General features: G+C 36.7%; 1 protein-coding gene across 1 annotated transcript; it reads right to left on the reverse strand.

Annotated features, from left to right (window-relative positions):
* Positions 1–14,735: 14,735 nt before the first annotated feature.
* On the reverse strand, positions 14,736–18,270 carry LOC106763955 (probable beta-1,3-galactosyltransferase 5). Its single transcript, XM_014648140.2, has 11 exons — positions 18,143–18,270; positions 17,827–17,923; positions 17,658–17,704; positions 17,325–17,542; positions 17,170–17,233; positions 16,497–16,569; positions 16,293–16,413; positions 16,093–16,180; positions 15,893–16,018; positions 15,178–15,287; positions 14,736–15,088 (listed from the first exon to the last, which is right to left on the reverse strand). The coding sequence occupies exons 1-11, from the start codon at positions 18,229–18,231 to the stop codon at positions 14,940–14,942; spliced, it is 1,182 nt and encodes a 393-aa protein (XP_014503626.1). The 5' UTR covers positions 18,232–18,270; the 3' UTR covers positions 14,736–14,939.
* Positions 18,271–20,319: the final 2,049 nt, after the last annotated feature.

Below are 20,319 nucleotides of genomic sequence, written 5' to 3' on the forward strand. Positions count from 1 at the left end.
TTGACCGAGCTTCATGGGTGAGCTTTATCCTCTGGTGGTAAGCTTTGCAACCAAGCTTTATCCTTTAGTGGCCAAGCTTTGTGACCAAACTTGGGGGTCGAGGTTATCCTCTATTGGCTGAGCTTTATGGCCGAGCTTTATCCTATAGTAGCCGAGCTTCACGACCAAGCTTTATTCTATGGTGGTTGAGCTTTGTAGACGAGGCTATCCTTTACTGGCCGAGCTCTGCGGTCGAGCTTTATCCTTTTGTTGCTAAGCTTTGTAGTCGAGTTTTATCCTATGTTGGCTAAGCTTTGTGTGCGAGGTTATCCTCTACTGGCCGAGCTTCATGGTCGAGTGTTATCCTTTGGTGGTTGAGCTTTATACTCTTCTAGCCAAGCTTTGCAACCAAGGTTATCCTCTGTTGGCCGAGCTTCACGACTAAGCTTTATCCTCTCGTGGTTGAGCTTTACAACCAATCTTTTTCCTTTCTTTTTTCAATAATATGAGATCAATTCCTTTTTCTCTCTCTATTTTTCCATGCACCATGACTTCCTTGTGCAACCTTTTTTGTCTTCTAAATGTGCAAAAGTTAGGTCTGATAGGATGCAATAACCACTATAGTTGAGATGTCTTGGTGATAGATCGAAAGGTTGAGGCTAGGCTATGAAGATTGTTCTAATCCATCGAAGGTGGTAGGAAACAATCTACAAAATACCTCATGTTTTAGGTGTGAATAATTTCTATATAAAATAGGCCTTCAGATGGATCGTCGGGTTAATTAGTTGTTCCGTCATATCTATAGATTTTGATGAGAATCCCTTCTGAAATGTTGGCCTGAGCTATTTTTGGTTGTTAAAGGATGGAAGTTGTTAGGAAGACATGGGTAGTCACCTCTATCTTGGACATCTAGATGTTGGAGGTATGCTTGGTAAGTCTAAGGTCCTTCTCGGTTTATCCGCCTATCAGGATGTTCGGTATAGTTTTGACACCTTGCTGACTCTCCATCCCGACGAGGGTTGTGGTCTTTGTGCCTAACATGCTCTCGTTTAGAGTAGTGGGAACTGTTGGCTGCAAAACCAACGACAAGTGCACCGGTCGCAGCGTAGCAAGTGATAAATATCGTTCTTTCCCAAGGGACTTGTGCAACACATGACTACTCTTCCTTTTATAACTCAATTAGACATAAAAGTGCACAAGACAACACAAGAAACTCTTTTTGGTATTTTATCAAACAGTTGGTGTGCAAGGAATTTAACATAGTGTATTTACAATTTGTCAAGACTAGAGTTCATCCACTTCATTCTCATGCATTTACAAACAACTCAATTCCANCAATTNNGTGTTCAATTTCAGTTCTAAGTTCAAGTCATATTTTCCAATACATCAAGAACTACAATTCAAGCCATGGGTGATCAAGCCAAAACAAGCATTAAGCATAGAAATCAAATACTAACATTGAAATGGAAAAGCATATGTCATTAACATCACAAAATACATAAGAATTCCATGTTTTACAACTAATCTCAACAAATATGAAAAGCCCTCTATGGTGGAGAACATATGATTCACAAAATGGAAGAGATAAGGAAGAAATTGGAACCAAAGAGAAGATGCAAAGCCTTTCCCAAGGTTCTTGGCAGCTGCTCCATGCTCCATTTGCGCCTCCCCTTCGCATCTCCGTCTCCAATTTGTGACCCATCTTCTTCCTCAACCCAAAAGGGGAAAAATCACCATTGAAGAAGCTTGAAGACCCAAGGAGGAGTGGGAGAGCTTCCCAACACCCCAAATAGCCTCCAAGGGCTTCTCCCAATCTCTGTAGGTGAAGAATGAAGTGTAGGAGGAGAAGACTCCCAAAAATCGTGAGACCCATGTTTAAATAACCCATTTTGACATATCAGCGAAAATTCACGCCCAGCTTGGATTCCTGGCGCCCAGCGCGACTTTTCACTGCATCAGAAGTGAGTTACAGCAAGTTTTCACGCCCAGCGCCACTTTCTGGCGCCCAACCCCATTCTGTGGCGCCCAGCCTGGAATCTCTCTGCAACTCTGGCGCCCAGCTTGGAATTCTGGCACCCAGCTTAGATTTCTCTGCAACTCTGGCGCCCAACTTGGATTTCTAGCGCCCAGCTCGGGCGGTTTTGACAACATTCTAAAATTGAGGCTCTTGTGCGATTCCAAAGGCGTCCAACATGGGTATTTGCTTCAAATTGATCTTTTATTGTCCCAAAACATGTTCCCTTGAGTTCTTGCTTGTTTTCCTCCACTAGAATTGCTTCCTATTCCTTTATTTCACATACTCAAACATAGAGATTAGAGGTAAAATCAAGCATATACTAAATAAAACACAAGAAAACTAGAAAACACACTAAATGTGAGGATAAAACAAGGTAAAAGCTACGAAGGAGTTGATTTGTTCACAAAATATACACACAAACACGTAAAATGAACCGTTATCACTCCCCCACACTTAAAACCTTGCTTGTCCTCAAGCAAGAGGTAACTTGGCTAAGAAAAACTTCTACTCAACAAAAGTCAAATAACTAGGAAGCAAGTTCACACAATCTAATTAGATGACATTCATGAGTGCTCTTATTTCAATACCATTCCAAAGAGAATATGTGTAATGTTGTAAATCCTTAGCTATGGTGCTCACAATGCAAATATTACAAGAATGAATGTACATGCTTTATGAGAGATTAACAATCATGGCAACGATGTTTTCATTGATCAACCAAAGGAACCAATCCTCACTAGAAAAAGTGTTTTCACTCAAGCACACTAGTGTATAAGGGTGTGTCATTCACTCATCTACCTCTAACAGCACAAAATTTGACTTTGCTTTTCATTTCAAGAGCCAAGAATTATCAAAACATACAAACACAACAAGGGCTTTATTTGATGGTCTGATAAGGCAAAGAAGGAAATTGGTGTATCAAGGTAATGTGAAGGAGCAAAGAGAGCAATCACATCATTTTTACAGTTTTATCATTATACTCTCTTTTGTCTAAAAACTAGAATAACCAAACACCCACTTGCAGTCACCTTATTCATATATTTTCTTTTTTTTTTCTTTTTCTATTTTCCTTATCTTTTTCTTTTATAGATGACATATATACAAGAATGCATCTCATCAACCAACACCAATTCACCATTGTTACTTATGCTCCCTTTTTAATAATAACTTCCCCCACACTTGAATCATACTACTGACCATGTAAACCTTACTCTCCTGTCAAGGTGAGAATGTCAATTATATTCAACAACGCTTAAGGTTTCAAAAGTGAAGGTAAGTTTCTTTGAATGCTGAAAAGTTTGCACAAGAGTTCTAATCTTTGAAACACAATTGGCTAATCTGGGTATATGATGCACAAAGGGAAAGAAAGAGGACCTTGTTTCAATGTAAGCATGCAAATGAATAATAACTAGCAATGAAACTCAAGCAAAGTTAATTGTAACCAAAAGAGGTAGCACTCATAGATAAAAACTCTGAGGCACAAAATCTCACCCGGTTAAGTTCTTTGGTTTCCAATGGTTGTCATACACCATGCCACAATCATTAACCACAACAAAAACAATAACAACATTCTCAATATACCTACATGAGAACAACCACAAGCATAAGTTTTCACTAAATCACAACACATTCTCAAGGTATTCAAAAACCAATTTATGAGCAAACACGAATGGTTTTCCTCAAATTCATGCAAAACTTACTCAAAGTCACATAACCAATGCATCATATTTGTCAAACCAGCCAAGTCACACTTATTATCGATAAACAAGAAAAGAAAATAGAAAGGGAAAGAAAAAGCAAACTCTCTTTTTGGTGGACCAACTTATTGCTCAAATTTCGCGACTCCTTGAATATTTTTCTTCATCCACTTTCATACCTATTAATTGCAAGAACACCAAGAAACTAGAACAAACACGTTAGTCCAATTTTAATAGAAACCAAGTTTTGAGAATTGAAAATTGAAAGACATAAAGATAAAAACAAAAGTAACATAAAGAGAAGTGAAATAGAAAAATGAAAACACAAACAAAGAGACAAGGAAAAGAAGAAACAAAGCTTGCATAACATGAGCACACCAACCAAACAACAATTCTAATATGCAGAATGATTGAAATGGATTTCCTAAATAACCTCACTCAGATCCCTCTTGTTGCAAGATCACTTAGTACTCTCCTAGAGTGATGAATACTACTTTCCCTGTTNGGATTTCCTAAATAACCTCACTCAGATCCCTCTTGTTGCAAGATCACTTAGTACTCTCCTAGAGTGATGAATACTACTTTCCCTGTTCTCAAATGTAAAAACACTCAGATCCCTCTTGTTGCGCCTATCTAAGCTTGACACACCTTACCCAATCCCTTGGCATAAGCATGTATCAAAACTTGCATTATGAACCAGAATAGTGGGGTCCAAATACACAATCACGTCGTCTGTCACTCGGGTGACTAGTAATATCTGGGTTGATTTAACTAGTTCGGTTGTTGAAACCCCATCCCTGGGCATCCCAACAACTAGATCATGCTCTAAGGCGTACCCCGAAACAAGCTTTAAGCACAAACCAAACCAGTGGAAAGTATAAACATCTTAAGGCAAACTGCATAAAAGAAACACAAACAAAACAGACATACAATTGGCAAATAATTCCACTTTCCTTGTTTTCTAAAGTTAGAACACTCAGATCCCTCTTATCGTGCCTTCCTAAGTATGACAAACCCTCACCCAATCCCTTGGCATAAGAAGCCCATCAAAACTTGCCTTAAGTTCCAAAACAGTGAATCCAAACACACAACCCCATCCCTGGTGATTTGCACATCTGGTTTGATTTAGTTAGTTCCGCTACTGAAACCTTATCCCTAAGCATTTCAACAACTGCATCAAGCTCTAAGGCGTACCCCAAGACAGGTGTTGAAAGGCTTTTGGTCGCACAAAAGTCAACAAACCTTAAATTTCCCCACTAATGCAATATAGGGGTCAACCAAGGATCAATCCGTGGACTTGGTACTTATCAAGTTTATAAACTGTAGAATTAAACCTATTTTATGTATTCCTTTACTAAAAACTAGGTGGGGAAAATAAAATGCAAAAATGAGATCTAAAAAAGATACTAAAACAATAATGCAATGCGAATGAATGATTCTAATTAGTTCTAAATGGATGCATGTAATGCAAAGGTATGAATCTGCAACAAAATTTGCATAACATCTACAATATTATGTAACTATAAAAGGAACTCAACTAAAGAAAATTACTACTACTCGTGCAAATCAATAACAAAATCCAAATCTAAATCTATGAATTACTAAAATAAGAAAAAGAAACAAAAAATGGAAAACTAGGAATGAATGCACACAAAACATAAATGCTAAATGCACACTATCTATATACATGATCTGGAAAACAAAAGAACTCAATTTAACAAATCTAAAATTTCATATAACAGAACCAAGTCGAAAGGAAACAAGGAATATTAACACCTAAGATCTACGTAACAGTAATACCAAAAATTCAAATGAAAAACTAAAGATATGAGGTGAAAGCGAAATTCAGAACCTATCTACAATATACAACCCAAATGAAAATATCATATACTAAGTTCAACAAGAACAAGCAAAATTCAATGAACATATCAAATCAAAACTTAAAGCTCATTTGAACAAAATAGATGCGAGAAACATAAAGGAAAGAGATAAAAATCAAACAATAACAGTGCTGGAAATTTAAAGGTGCAAAGAGAAACATAAATCGAAACAGAAATGGGAAAAAGCAACTTTTATTAAAACTGGAAATCAAAAGTACAAATACCAGAAATCCCAGAGAACTCAACGTCTGTCACCCATTGATCATCCCCAAGAATTCCAGTGCAAAGAAAGTTCTTCTACTCTAAGAAAGCGGTAAAATCTAAAACTATAAGCAGAGAATTGGAAACCCAGAACCCAAAGCAAAGTCGAGAGCACACTGCCTGTCACCCAGTGCACGTACCTATTCTATTTTACAAAACTCCTTTATATAGGAGAAAACATAAACAGAAAAGAAAAAGAAAAAGGGAAAGGGGGAATGAATCACTAACTAACTCGGAAGCTTCTTGGTTCCTCTTCTCCAACTAACTCTGAAAGTTTCTCCAACCGTCGATGGTTTTGCACGTGCTTCCAACCGTGAATATGACCGATCCAGCTTCCCCCACGTGTGTCTGATTCAGCTTTGCGCTCCTGAGCAAGTGACACGAACCAACTCTCCTTTCTTTCTCGTGTTCTCTAGAACCCTAGCTGCTGAAGAATTTGGGGAAAACTGCAATGATCGAGCTCCTCTTGCACAAATGAAGCACGAGTTAGAAAACCCCTTCAGCTTTGGCAAATTTCGCAGCATGAAACGTCGCGTTTCACTTAATCTGCACAGAAGGCTTCAAATTAGCTCCAACAGCGCTGGCCCACTTCACTTCAGCAGCTTAGTTTCAATTCAGAGGCCCAATGTTTGCTTGCAGCAGCAGTGCAACAACAACGTCTCTTCTCATCAGCACGGGCCTAGCTTGATTGGCCCAATTGATTATGGGCTGATCTGCAAAAATAAAAGATATAGGGTAAATCAACAAAAAGAGAAAATGGAAGTCTATAACAGCAAAAATTAATATGACATTTGAAGCAAAGAGAAAAAAATATTATTTAATAAAGAAAATACTATTTATTATCTAAAAACACAAAATTAATACTATTTCTATTTAAAACCTATTTTTATCCTAATTATACTAATCTATCTTAATTCTAGAAAATTAAAAGCTAAACTATCCTAAAAAAGTAATATTAACATAGAAAAATAGGGAAATTTAGACACTTAACACACCCCCACACTTAAGGAACTACCCTCTTGGGCAGGGAAAATCAAAATGAAAGAGACAAGAATAAAGACTCAAACTAAAAAAATGAAAGACTCAACAAAACTCAGAAACACTATCACAGCTCACTCAACCCTGCTCATTCAATCAATTCCCAGCCTTCTCTTCAAATCAGAAACTGCATAACATAATTCTCAACCTTAAATCTCAATATCAGCAATCCAGCAAGTGATAAAAACAACCAAATTCAGCCAATGTCAGCAATGAACGTATTCAGAAAAGTAGAACTCAGTTTCAGCCTCACAGGAAGTGTTTACACTCATTTTCACTCAAGTGTTTAGGCTCATCCTGTTTCACTCCTTCATGACATGTCAACCTCTATTCTTAACTTTGAAAGGACTCTAAGTGACCATGCTCAGCTCTTTGGTTTCATCTAGATCAAAAGGACTTTATTGGCTTGTAATGTTTTGGTATGAAAGGTTAGAAAATACAAGGCTAAATGGAAATGAAGAAAATGTGAAGGATAGGGAAAAACTCAGAACATAGTGCATTGTTTTTTTTTTTTTTTTTTTATATTTTGGCCAGTCCCATTTTTTCTTTCTTTCTCTGGTTTTCAACTCTTTCAGGTCTCATTTTTCTTTCAATTCTTTTGCATTATCTCTTTTTCCAGACCTGCTATTTTCTCTTTTTTTTTTCAATACAACCAGATTTTTTTTCTTGGCCTTTCTTTTTCTCTTTTGCACTCACTGAGTTCCTAGATCCTCCATCCCTCTCAGATTTCTACAGGTTGGGTAATGATGGGGTGAAAAATGGCTTGTAATGAATGGAAACAAGAAAAATTGGCTAAGGCTCAAAATAAGGTACAATGGTCAGAGAAACTGAAATGAAAAATATAAATGGTCATGGATGGTAAGAAAGGATGCCTAAATCATGTCTAGAGTCCACTAAGAGCAAGCTTTTCACAAAGAATCAATGCAAAATCAGAATGAAAATCAAACATGCATGAAATCACACAAGAAAGACAAAAAATTTAGGCCCAAAATCTCTCCAGGTTATGAATTTTGCTAAAACTGAATTGCTACCCTCTTATATGCAAAAAATGCTTAATTAAACTGAACTCAAATGCAAAAAACCAAAGCTAGGAATACATATACTTGAATCTAAAGCAAAGAATTACACTAACAGTTCCAATTAAAAGAAATAAAACAGAGAAATGAGTAAAATGGGCAAAGAATTGAGAAAGGAATAAAATAGAACTAAAAAAGAATGACCTGAACTATATACAACCTGTAAAATCTAAGACTGGACAAAATGCAACCTAAAAAGAACCTACCAAACTAAAACAAATTCAAATCTAAAAGAAATAGAACCTAAGAAAATCCTACCAGTAGCTATGAATGTAAAAGAACCTAGGAAGATATTTCTAAAAACCAAAACAGAACCTAGAAATTAAAATCTCATAACAGAACCTATAAGGAAAAAAATGAAACAAATGCATATTTACAAAAACTAAAACAGAACATGAAAATGAAAAACACCTAAGACAATTACTAATGCTAAAACAGAAATTAAAGAATGTCCAACGCATGAAATAGAAAGCAAGAATATAAGAAGAGAAAGAAAATCCTAATATGAATTCTAATTACAGAAACTATAAGCAAAAATAAAGTCTAATCCTACAACCTAAAACAAATTCTAAAAGCATAAAAAAAACTAAGTATTTACAGACCAGAATTAAGAATTTTACAAACTAAAACAAGAATGGCAAATATTTACACTTATGAGCTAGATATTTACAAACACCATCAGATCTTAGAGAAAAAAAAATTACCCCTTATTCTACTCAGAAACAGATATCAACAAAGCTTATTTACATCAGAACAAACAAAAACAAAACTTTAAATCTATACCTTCCCACCCCCACACTTAAGAGGCACATTGTCCTCAATGTGTGAATGGGTAAGGCTTTCAAGCAAACAGCACAACCATATTTAGAGATCAATCAGGACACAATCATGCAAAACTGAATTGAAGAGTATTAAAATTGAACAAGACAATGTATATAACAAGAGCAAGAAAACTGAACTCAAAAGAACACAACATATACAAGAACAGAGCTAGAAAAAGAAAACTAAAACTATAAAGCTACAATGAAAAGAAAATGTATTCAAATAGGCCACAAGTCAAAATTGATCTTTTTAATTTTTATATAGAACAACATATTTACTATCATATTATTTACTATGCTACCTATTATTACTCGATCTACTAGAAAATATTTAAAACTATGAAAAAGAAAAGACAGGAAATAGCTTATCAGATTGCTCCTTATGCTCTCAATCACTCCTTGAAGTAACTCCCTGGCTGCACCAATTTGCTTCTGCCCAGGACTTAGCTGAAGCAACATTGCTCTCTCAGGTGCCAGGTTCTGCTTCTCACTCTTCCAATCAAACTGCTGCAGCAACAGCTCTTCTTCTACTGGCAGCTGTTAAGTGTTTGGTATTGGGATAGGAATCTTTCCAAGCCTTTCTGCACTTTCCTCCTCCCAAATAACTGCCTTAATGTCGTCAACATTCCTTGCTTTCTTGAATTCTGCACAAAGATCAAGTTCACAGTTAGTAGCATCTGTCAAGACTTTGGAATTTGATTGTATCACAAAATTTATTTCAGTGCAAATGGAGCAAGAACTAGATTCACAATCACATTTGAAATTATCAGAAAACCGTGTTAGATCAAAATCTAGTCCTAACTCTATAGAGTTCTCAGATTGCACAGTTTCTATATCAAGCTCAATACTGACATATGCATCATCAGCAAAATCAAAATTCAATTCAAGGATACTATCATTCAAAATTTCATCAAGGCAATCACCCATATTTGAACTAAAAATAGCAGCATTTATACCAATGGGTTCAATGGCTGAAACTGAATCAAGGATTTTTGTATGACCATTCAACATTGTATCAGTTTTAGTCATAGACTCTATAGATTCAATGTGCAGCAAATCAAAAGCATTTAAATGCATAAGCACATCAGGTAAAACGATTGGAGTCTCAAGTTCAGAATAAACCTGTGTTGGCTCATTTAAATTTATCTTACCAATCTCCAAGTCATCAGCTGCATCATCAAGGCTATCATACAATATGCTATTAAGATCAATGCATGTATCTGAAACAACAATTGGTATGTTAATATGTTTAATTTGAAATGCTGAATCAAGAATATCATAATACACAGGCATGACAGCAGAATCCAAATCAGGCTTCAAGGGTTCATGTTTTAGCAATTCATGAGTTGTAGAGAGATTCCAGGCTGGGCGCCACAGAATGGGGCTAGGCGCCAGAGAATAGGGCTGGGCGCCAGAAAGTGGCGCTGGGCGCGAAAACTTGTTGTAACTCACTTCTGATGCAGTGAAAAGTCGCGCTGGGCGCCAGGAATCCGAGCTAGGCGCGAATTTTCGCTGATATGTCAAAATGGGTTATTTAAACATGGGTCTCGCGATTTTTGAGGGACTTCTCNTCNTACACTTCATTCTTCANNTAGAGAGATTGGGAGAGGCCCTTGGAGGCTATTTGGGGTGTTGGGAAGCTCTCCCACTCCTCCTTGGGTCTTCAAGCTTCTTCAATGGTGATTTTGCCCCTTTTGGGTTGAGGAAGAAGATGGGTCACAAATTGGAGATGGAGATGCGAAGGAGAGGCGCAAATGGAGCATGGAGCAGCTGCCAAGAACCTTGGGAAAGGCTTTGCATCTTCTCTTTGGTTCCAATTTCTTTTCCTATCTCTTCAATTTGTAGAACCCTAAGTTCTCCTCCATGGAGGGCTTTTCCTATTTGTTGAGATTAGTTGTAAAACATGGAATTCTTATGTATTTTGTGATGCTAATGATATATGCTTTTCCAATTCATGTTAGTATTTGATTTCTATGCTTAATGCTTGTTGTGGCTTGATCACCCATGACATGAATTGTGGTTCTTGAAGTATTGAGAAATATGATTGAACCTAGAATTGAAATTGAATACTTATTGGATGGAATTGAGATGTTTGTGAATGCATGAGAATGAAACTGATGAATTCTAGTCTTGACAAATTGTAAATACACTATGTTAAATTCCTTGCACACCAACTGTTTGATAAAATACCAAAAAGAGTTTCTTGTGTTGTTTTTGTGCACTTTGATGTCTAATTGAGTTATAAAAGGAAGAATTGTCATGTGTTGCACAAGTCCCTTGGGAGAGAACAATATTTATCACTTGCTACGCTGCGACCGGTGCACTTGCCGTTTGTTTTGCAGTCTTAACACAAGTCCCCGGCAACGACACCAAAAACTTGTTGGCTGCAAAACCAACGGCAAGTGCACCGGTCGCAGCGTAGCAAGTGATAAATATCGTTCTTTCCCAAGGGACTTGTGCAACACATGACTAATTTTCCTTTTATAACTCAATTAGACATAAAAGTGCACAAGACAACACAAGAAACTCTTTTTGGTATTTTATCAAACAGTTGGTGTGCAAGGAATTTAACATAGTGTATTTACAATTTGTCAAGACTAGAGTTCATCCACTTCATCCTCATGCATTTACAAACAACTCAATTCCATCAATTTAGTGTTCAATTTCAGTTCTAAGTTCAAGTCATATTTTCCAATACATCAAGAACTACAATTCAAGCCATGGGTGATCAAGCCAAAACAAGCATTAAGCATAGAAATCAAATACTAACATTGAAATGGAAAAGCATATGTCATTAACATCACAAAATACATAAGAATTCCATGTTNNACAACTAATCTCAACAAATANGAAAAGCCCTCTATGGTGGAGAACATATGATTCACAAAATGGAAGAGATAAGGAAGAAATTGGAACCAAAGAGAAGATGCAAAGCCTTTCCCAAGGTTCTTGGCAGCTGCTCCATGCTCCATTTGCGCCTCCCCTTCGCATCTCCGTCTCCAATTTGTGACCCATCTTCTTCCTCAACCCAAAAGGGGAAAAATCACCATTGAAGAAGCTTGAAGACCCAAGGAGGAGTGGGAGAGCTTCCCAACACCCCAAATAGCCTCCAAGGGCTTCTCCCAATCTCTGTAGGTGAAGAATGAAGTGTAGGAGGAGAAGACTCCCAAAAATCGTGAGACCCATGTTTAAATAACCCATTTTGACATATCAGCGAAAATTCACGCCCAGCTTGGATTCCTGGCGCCCAGCGCGACTTTTCACTGCATCAGAAGTGAGTTACAGCAAGTTTTCACGCCCAGCGCCACTTTCTGGCGCCCAACCCCATTCTGTGGCGCCCAGCCTGGAATCTCTCTGCAACTCTGGCGCCCAGCTTGGAATTCTGGCACCCAGCTTAGATTTCTCTGCAACTCTGGCGCCCAACTTGGATTTCTAGCGCCCAGCTCGGGCGGTTTTGACAACATTCTAAAATTGAGGCTCTTGTGCGATTCCAAAGGCGTCCAACATGGGTATTTGCTTCAAATTGATCTTTTATTGTCCCAAAACATGTTCCCTTGAGTTCTTGCTTGTTTTCGTCCACTAGAATTGCTTCCTATTCCTTTATTTTACACACTCAAACATAGAGATTAGAGGTAAAATCAAGCATATACTAAATATAACACAAGAAAACTAGAAAACACACTAAATGTGAGGATAAAACAAGGTAAAAGCTACGAAGGAGTTGATTTGTTCACAAAATATACACACACAAACACGTAAAATGAACCATTATCAGGAACGTCAGAAAGTTTCTTCTATTCTATGTTGGGTTGAACTGTTTCGGTTCTTTCGAGCCTAACATTGAGGAGAACGATCCTGGCTCTCACGCAAACCTTACTAAGTTGGCGAGTTTTGGTCTGGGCTCCCTCTCGAACGGCGTCGAGTTGACAGATTGTGCCTCGTCAGAGAATTCCAAGGGCCCTTGATTGTCGATGTCGTGCTTGACTCAAATTAATGTTGCAAATTAAACGCAATAACCAAGGAATGACTCTTAGGTCGTCTCTCAAGGACCATTTTTTGGTTCAGTCAAAGGATCAAACAAGTAGTGGGGAAGGGGAGTTTGATCAAATTACAAATTGAAATTAACAGAGTAATTAACTTAGACTAAAACAGTGATTAAAAACAGTTGGTAACTAGTTCAATTGCAATGTTTCCTATCCTCGATTGACAACAAATTATATGTTTCTCTCACCCGTAATCCGACATGAATTAACCAATTAAGCGAAGATTAATCCAGTTTTAAAAAATGCAAATATCTAATCACTCAACGTCATCATAGATTAAGCAACTGCGACCTTAATTAATTAAGCTCAGATAATTTTGCTAAAATAAGAATTACTAGTCAAATTAAACCCAAATAGCAAAATTGAGGAAATATTGGATAGTTAAGTACAATTCACTAATTAAATTCGGTGCGAAAAGCTAAGTGAATATGACAAAATAATGATTCATCAGCCCTCTTCACGTGGATTAGGGCGATGTCGAAGAGATGACCTCTCATCCTTTAGGCAAATTAGCCTCTACTGAAGCTTCTAGAGCTTGTGTAGGTCGGCTTATTGTTGAGCACGAAAGGCCTCAAGCTCGACATTGTTTGTTATATGGTTGTGTGAGCATTTGCACTTACTAATGGAGAGTCGCCACCTGGTTGACTTCTGTGGGAGATTTGGGCAGACCTTCGGGTGGTGACCATAGGGTGGTGATGCTGGGGAAATGTTTTACCAGGGCCCCATGATGGGAACCAAATGATCTTATTGGAATCTTAGGTGTGGATTTGTAGACAAGTGATGATAACATACTTTCCAACAAGCCTTCTCTAGTGTCCGTTAATTGTATTCTTATTCTCATTGTATAGTATTTTTAGTTTGCATGAAGTATGGTTCACTAGAAATACCCTCCTTGAAAGTCAAGACTAAAGAATCCTAGGGATCCTTCTCTAGCCACCTTCCAAGTATACTTCCATTCCTCTCATTTTTGCACTTATTCTCCACATATTCTCTCTCCTCCGCCAAAGCCATTTCCTTCAATCTGCTTCAGCCTTCGTGGCATGCATCAACACTGCATCAACCATGCGTTCTCTCTTGAGACCTCATCTTCTTTCACTCTGTCTTTCAACACATCTACACGTTCTCTCACGATACTTCTCATAATCGAACCATATCATTGTTCTTCATCATTTGAACCACATCTGCCTCTCAACGTTATTGTATCTTCAACCTCCATTTTGGGCTTCACACACAAGCTCTGAACAACCTCTTCCGATTAGGTTTTCCACCGAATCAACCGTCAAGAGCTTCCATTCTCACCTCGTCACTGAACGAACCATCTTTCATCTTCATCCAGAGATCTCCTCCGTTTAAAACATTCCTGCCTTCGTAACCTAGTTTATCACCTTTTCCATCGATTAATCTCGCATTTCCACCGATTAATCGATTCTCCTAGGCTTTTTAAGACCTTCTCCACCACAAAAAGAGTCGAACCTAGGGTTTAGGGTTCTTCATTCATCCGCTTTGAAGCACCAGTTAGGATTTTCAAACCTTCAATCCACTCTACCTCTAGTGATTTACTTCGTTCCTAGGGTTTTCTGTCGTTCTCTTTTGAGTTTTCCTTTTTCCACTATGTTTCGCCATTGGAAAATGCCTCGAGGAGCGTCNCNTCTGATTCAGTAAGAGAGTTTAGGATCTTTATGGATATAGGGAGTATTAGTGATTATTAAGTGAGTATTCCTTAGGAAATACTAGTTGTATTTATAAGATGAACATGGATTGTAGACTTATGTTCTCATTGAAATAATACTTACCTCAAACATATAATAACAATATAGTTAATAATAACATAATGATACCTCATCATAAATAATAACCATAATACTAAATTGTCGAAATTAATTATGATATGTGAATATTGTTTTAATAAATAAGTTTAGACTGCTCCAATTACAAATAAGTTTAGTGGACCTTGTTGGACCTTGTTCTAGTATTTCTATTAGGCTGAATAGAAACATATTCCATCTACTTTAATACAACAATGCTAAGGAAACCCAATTACAAATTGACTTATAAATATAAAGAATCAACTATAATTTAAAAAGTAGAAGCTTATTGTTTAAACTAAAGCACTTTATTTGATCAAACCTAAGCTAAAGCACTCCAAATAGCTCCATCCCCTTCACCACACTTTGAGTGCACATATTTGATCCTTTCCACGGGCTTGCATATTCCACTGCAGGTCCAATCAAAGGATGCAACACATATGTTACCTGCTTGTGCCTTCCACTCACAGTCTGCACAAATCCTTTGTTAGGAATAACGTGTCATGGGAAGAAGACACCAAGTTGGTTTCACATATTCTAAGAATTTTCACATGTCATACCTGGAGGAGTTCCACAGCACATGTTGTGTTCATCTATGTGCTCAACTTCTAGACCTATGAACCATGCACCAAGTGACACATCTTCATTGGCATATTTGTGTAATATTGGCCTGCAATCACAGTTAGGATCATCCTTTAAACTCCGACTGATCTATGAACTAAGATAGAAAACTCTTTTAACTAACTATTAAAAAATAGATTTTAAACTTAATTCAACCTCCACCAAACTGGTTTGTTAGATTATATTTGTACTCATATATATATATATATATATATATATATATATATATATATATATATATATATATATATATATATATATTCTAAATTGATTTTATCTTTAGTTAATGCTAAACTTCCAATATTGACAACAAATAACAAATATCGTTAAGATAAATTTTTCAAATGACTTTAATACATATTAAGAAATAAACTTTAAACCTAACTTTANTCTATTAAATCGGTTCATAAAATAATGTTCACACTTATTTATATATTATAAATTTGTTTTATCTTTAGTTGGGTGGAATCTCCAACATTGGAAAATGTTTCAAAGTATATGGTGAATCTAGTGAGTGCGAAAGGTGAAAAAAGTTAAATGGTCCTTTTTTGTTAAATCTATCAGTGCTTGTCCATGTTGTATACTATAGATTAACCTCTCTTGTACTGTCAACAAAAATGTGGCTTGGTGTTGCATGAAAAAATATATCCATACTGGTTAATGGAAATGTAGGTGGCTAGATCCTTAGAGATTGCGTATATCTGTCCAGTTGCATGTCGGAAGTATTTGTTACCCTCTTCTCCAAACTTCCAAAACTCAGGTTCATGATACTTAACATCCCTAGAGAAAGAAACAAGATCAGATAACACAGCCACAACAAGGAGAATTGAAAAACATAAGTCAAGTGGAATTACTCTCGTGAAAGAACAGGTCCAGATTTCATACATCCAATGTACACCCTGGGTTTTGAACGATGACGAGTAAGGGTTGTTGCAAGTACACCTACATGGCAGCAGTTGTTAGCACAAACCTTTCCTGTGAGGGGAATGGAGTGGAGGAAAAAAAAGCATGGAAACACAAGAAAAATGTCAAGATGTATTGAGACAGCATATACCTAAATTGACATGTACATCATCATCCACTTTGACATAGAAATCAGCATCCCATTTTGCAACTGCAGTAGAAAAGAAAATTTTTGTCTTTGCAGACAATTCATGATACCCTTCAACATGTTCCTACAAAATGAATAAACAATATCATAGTCTTGATAGATTATCAGGATTTATATCACTAAAACAGTTCCAGTGATATGAGTTANCAGGCGAAGGAAATCTTTGTGCTGAGCTTCTTCTGAATCAATAGCTCGATCAAGAATGCTGTTAGAAGTTGCACTGAGACAACCATGACAAAATCATTCATGTCAGTTCCGTTAAGGATAACTGTGTGTCACTTTTAAACATGTATCTATTTTCAATCAGTAGTAATAAAAACATGCCTATGGTAACTACAGAATTTACTCTTTTGTGATGTCAAGAATCTTCTATGAGCTTGATCATCTCAACATGAGATTGAGTGATTGAGTTTAATACATAAAGTAAAGGATTACCGAAAATTCTGCAGCAATTTGTAACTTTGTCACCGATGGTTCTTCTACAAGGTAAGGGTTAAAAATGAAGTTCTACGTGACAAATTTTGTGGCTCATTTTAGAATCTACAGGTCAGATAACTGTGTAATGGAGATAACTGTCACATAAAACAGGGAAAAATCTTTCGGTGCTATCATATCAACAAATAGTATATAAAGGTGTTTCACTTGACAAAGGAAACTTCACATGACTTTACATTTTAAGGAATTATGGATAAAGCCATTAATTCATTTGCTGACCTTATTTACTTTAGACATTATTGTAACGCTCCTCTGATTCACACCATACTTTATTTTGATGATAATTTCACCTTACTAGCACAATAAGAATCTTACAAGAAATAACCTGTGACCAATCATGAATCTGATGACAATTCCCTTCTCTTGTTCCAGTTGAAGAAGCTGCTGCCCTGACCAAAAGGTGAAGCCAAAACCACAAATTATCAGAAATGAGTGCATCACCATTTAGATTAGATTAAAACAATTTGCATTCACAGATACCTTGTGGCATCCAAGTCTCTCTGACAGAATCACGTCGCTTCCTGCTACTGAAAGCAGTGTTTATGCCAATCACTAGAAACATCTTCTTCCTTGGAGGGCCTTCAATGGAGGATCTTCTGGCCAAGGTGTTAGCCGAACCACCTGAGGTTTCAGATTCTCTGCCACTCCTTGCCACTGCTAGCTCCATTTGAAGGGCGGAAATTTGCTTGTCCAGGGATCTGATACCGCTCCACAAAATCATAAACACCAATCATTCAAAGAACACTTCAATTGCAAATTGCAAATGGAAACAATTCTAACCACAACTAAAAACATGTTCCTCTCAGCACTCACTGAATGGCCTCATGGGTTTTGTACACTTCACTCATTAGATCCTTATCCTGCACAGGTTGCACGTGACACAGTCAAAACACCACCAGAAATTTAAAAAACAGAACGTAATGCAAAAAACATCAGCAAATGGAACTGAAGAGATCACTGGGAGTGAACCATAAAAACATGCCTTTTTAGTGGCACAATCCCTTGTCACCACTTGCAGTTCTTGGTCGCGTCGATGATTTGACAGAAGCACCCCATTAGACTCAGGTGCCTCCCACATCCTGCGAAGTAAACAACGTTGTCGTTATTCAGTTCAGTCATTAACATGAGCAATAAAAATTTGAACTTCGGAAAACAAAGCGCCAATTCACGGACTCAAGTTTCGAACTCTAGTATTCCAGTTTAACAAAGTAAAATAAAGTAAACAGGACCACAGAACAGAGAAGAATCCTATAAAAAATTTGTGAAGAAAAAAGTTAAAACGATCAAGATATAGTGACCTGGTCGTTATGATCATTCCAAGAATGAAGGAAAATACAGAGAAAATTGGAACCCATTTTGCAGAGATGGCGGAACCACGAGTCTTCATATTGATTCTTTGTCTGTGTTTATGTCCGAGAACTACAACTTCAAGTACACTTTTTTTTTAATAGGTTGATTTGTGGATATTTATATGAGAATACATTAAGAATAAAAAAAATGAGGACAACAATAGTCAACTATTTGAAATTTATGAGTGGAGCATTTGATCATACTTTACTAATAAATAATGGTTTAAATAATATTTTATGAAAATGTTAGAATTTCAAAAATTAGTTAATGTTTTGTTGGATTGACAAGACAGAAGTAATTGTCATTTTTAAAATCATTTTTCCATTCCTCTCTACAGGCTGTCTATTAATGCTATTTTATCAATCTTCTCTAACAGTTTCGTAAATTTACCATAAATTTATACATAGTTTAAGTCTATAAAGTAATTTTCCCTATGGTTTTTTTTAGTGTTATACCAAACGATCGAGATTAGTGAATTTGTAGATAGGTTGTAAGATTTGAGTAGTAGCTTCGTTCAAATTAAATTTTTTGTGTTTTTATAAATAGATTTTTCCTCGTCAAGTAAGAGGGTTTATGATTTTTTTTTTAATATAACGAGTATAAGTAATTATGAAGTGAGTATTCCTTAAAAGATACTAGTTGTATTTATATGATCAATATTCGTCATGAATCTATGTTTCTATTAGAATAGTACATACCCCAAGCATATAATAACACTGTAATTAATAATAACATAATGATATTCCATCATAAATAATAACTACCAAAATGTCGAGATTAGTTGTATTTACATGATCAACATTGGTCATGGACTTATGTTCCTATTAGAATAATACATATCTCAAGCATATAATAACAATGTAGTTAATAATAACATAATGATATTCCATCATAAATAATAACTGTAATACCAAAATTGTTTTGTATGGATAACCCTTTTGACTTGTGTTGTGAACTTTAGGAAATTTGATGCTAGGCTACCGACTTGGGTAAGCTCTGTTAGGTGTTGCAGGCTTTAGGCAAGTTTCACTTTCATGCGACCAACTTTAGGCAGGTTTTGTTGGGTGTTGCCGACTTAGGCAGGTTAAGGGCGAGCTAAAGATGATTTTAATTTTTTTTTATCTTGGATTTCTTTATACTTCACTCCAAGTAATCATTGTCACTCTTTAAGTCCTATCTAAGCTCGTCCTTGTGTTTCTTGTCTTCTTTTTTGAATTTGGCTTGCGTCGAAGGAAGTAAAGGCGTCCTACGTTAAGGTTTGGTGGGACATCCTGGTCGGTTTGTGTATTATGGTCGATGAGAGCTAACAAACAGAGACACAAAATTGGTACCAATTTCCAACTTGTTAATCAAGTTTGCCAACCTTGAGGCTTGATGCTGCTCGTCTAGATTGGGGAGAGTATCATGTCCCTGATTGGTGGGCTAACGACATATGGTTAAAGTTTGGAGAAAGAAGTGGGTCGCCTTCTTTAGTCTCGGTTTGGACTTGGGGTGGTAGATAACTTGTGTACTTTGGTTTTGGAATGTTGATTTGCTCTTGCGCCAAGTTGTTATTTGCTCCCATACTCTATCCAAGTTACCCATATACTAGAAAGCTGAGTTACTCTTGTACTTAGTCACTATAAATGCTAAAATGCTTTTTGTGCTTGGGCATTGGGATTTCGAGTTGTTCCTTTGCTTGGGCACTGGATTGCATTTTGTATTTGGGCACTAGGCTGTCAACAATAAAAGTGAGGGAGGGAAAGATCAACACAAAGATTTATACTGGTCCGGCCAAGCCTACATCCAGTCTTTCTTCAATAACCTTAGTTGAAGGGAACCACTATAATGATAGAGTTTACAAGAAAGAATATAGAGATTTACTTTTTTGGTGCTCAGACAGTGTAATGTCAGGCTTCTTTTGTACTCGGACACTGAAACACTGACTTGTTCTTGCACTTTAGTCGATTATAATTATGTATCGATTAGTTGGAAATGGTGATAGTGATAACTCTTGGACGATATTACTCATGGTTATGAACACGATTGGCATACCTATGTTTGGCAGTGTTAATGAAAAAACTTTTTCACAACCTTTTTTTATAGCACTTTCGTCAAGTACGAGATTTTGCAAGTAGTTGTTAAA

The sequence above is a fragment of the Vigna radiata genome, chromosome 6, assembly GCF_000741045.1.
Source record: "Vigna radiata var. radiata cultivar VC1973A chromosome 6, Vradiata_ver6, whole genome shotgun sequence".
In the NCBI taxonomy this organism is placed as follows: Eukaryota; Viridiplantae; Streptophyta; class Magnoliopsida; order Fabales; family Fabaceae; genus Vigna; species Vigna radiata.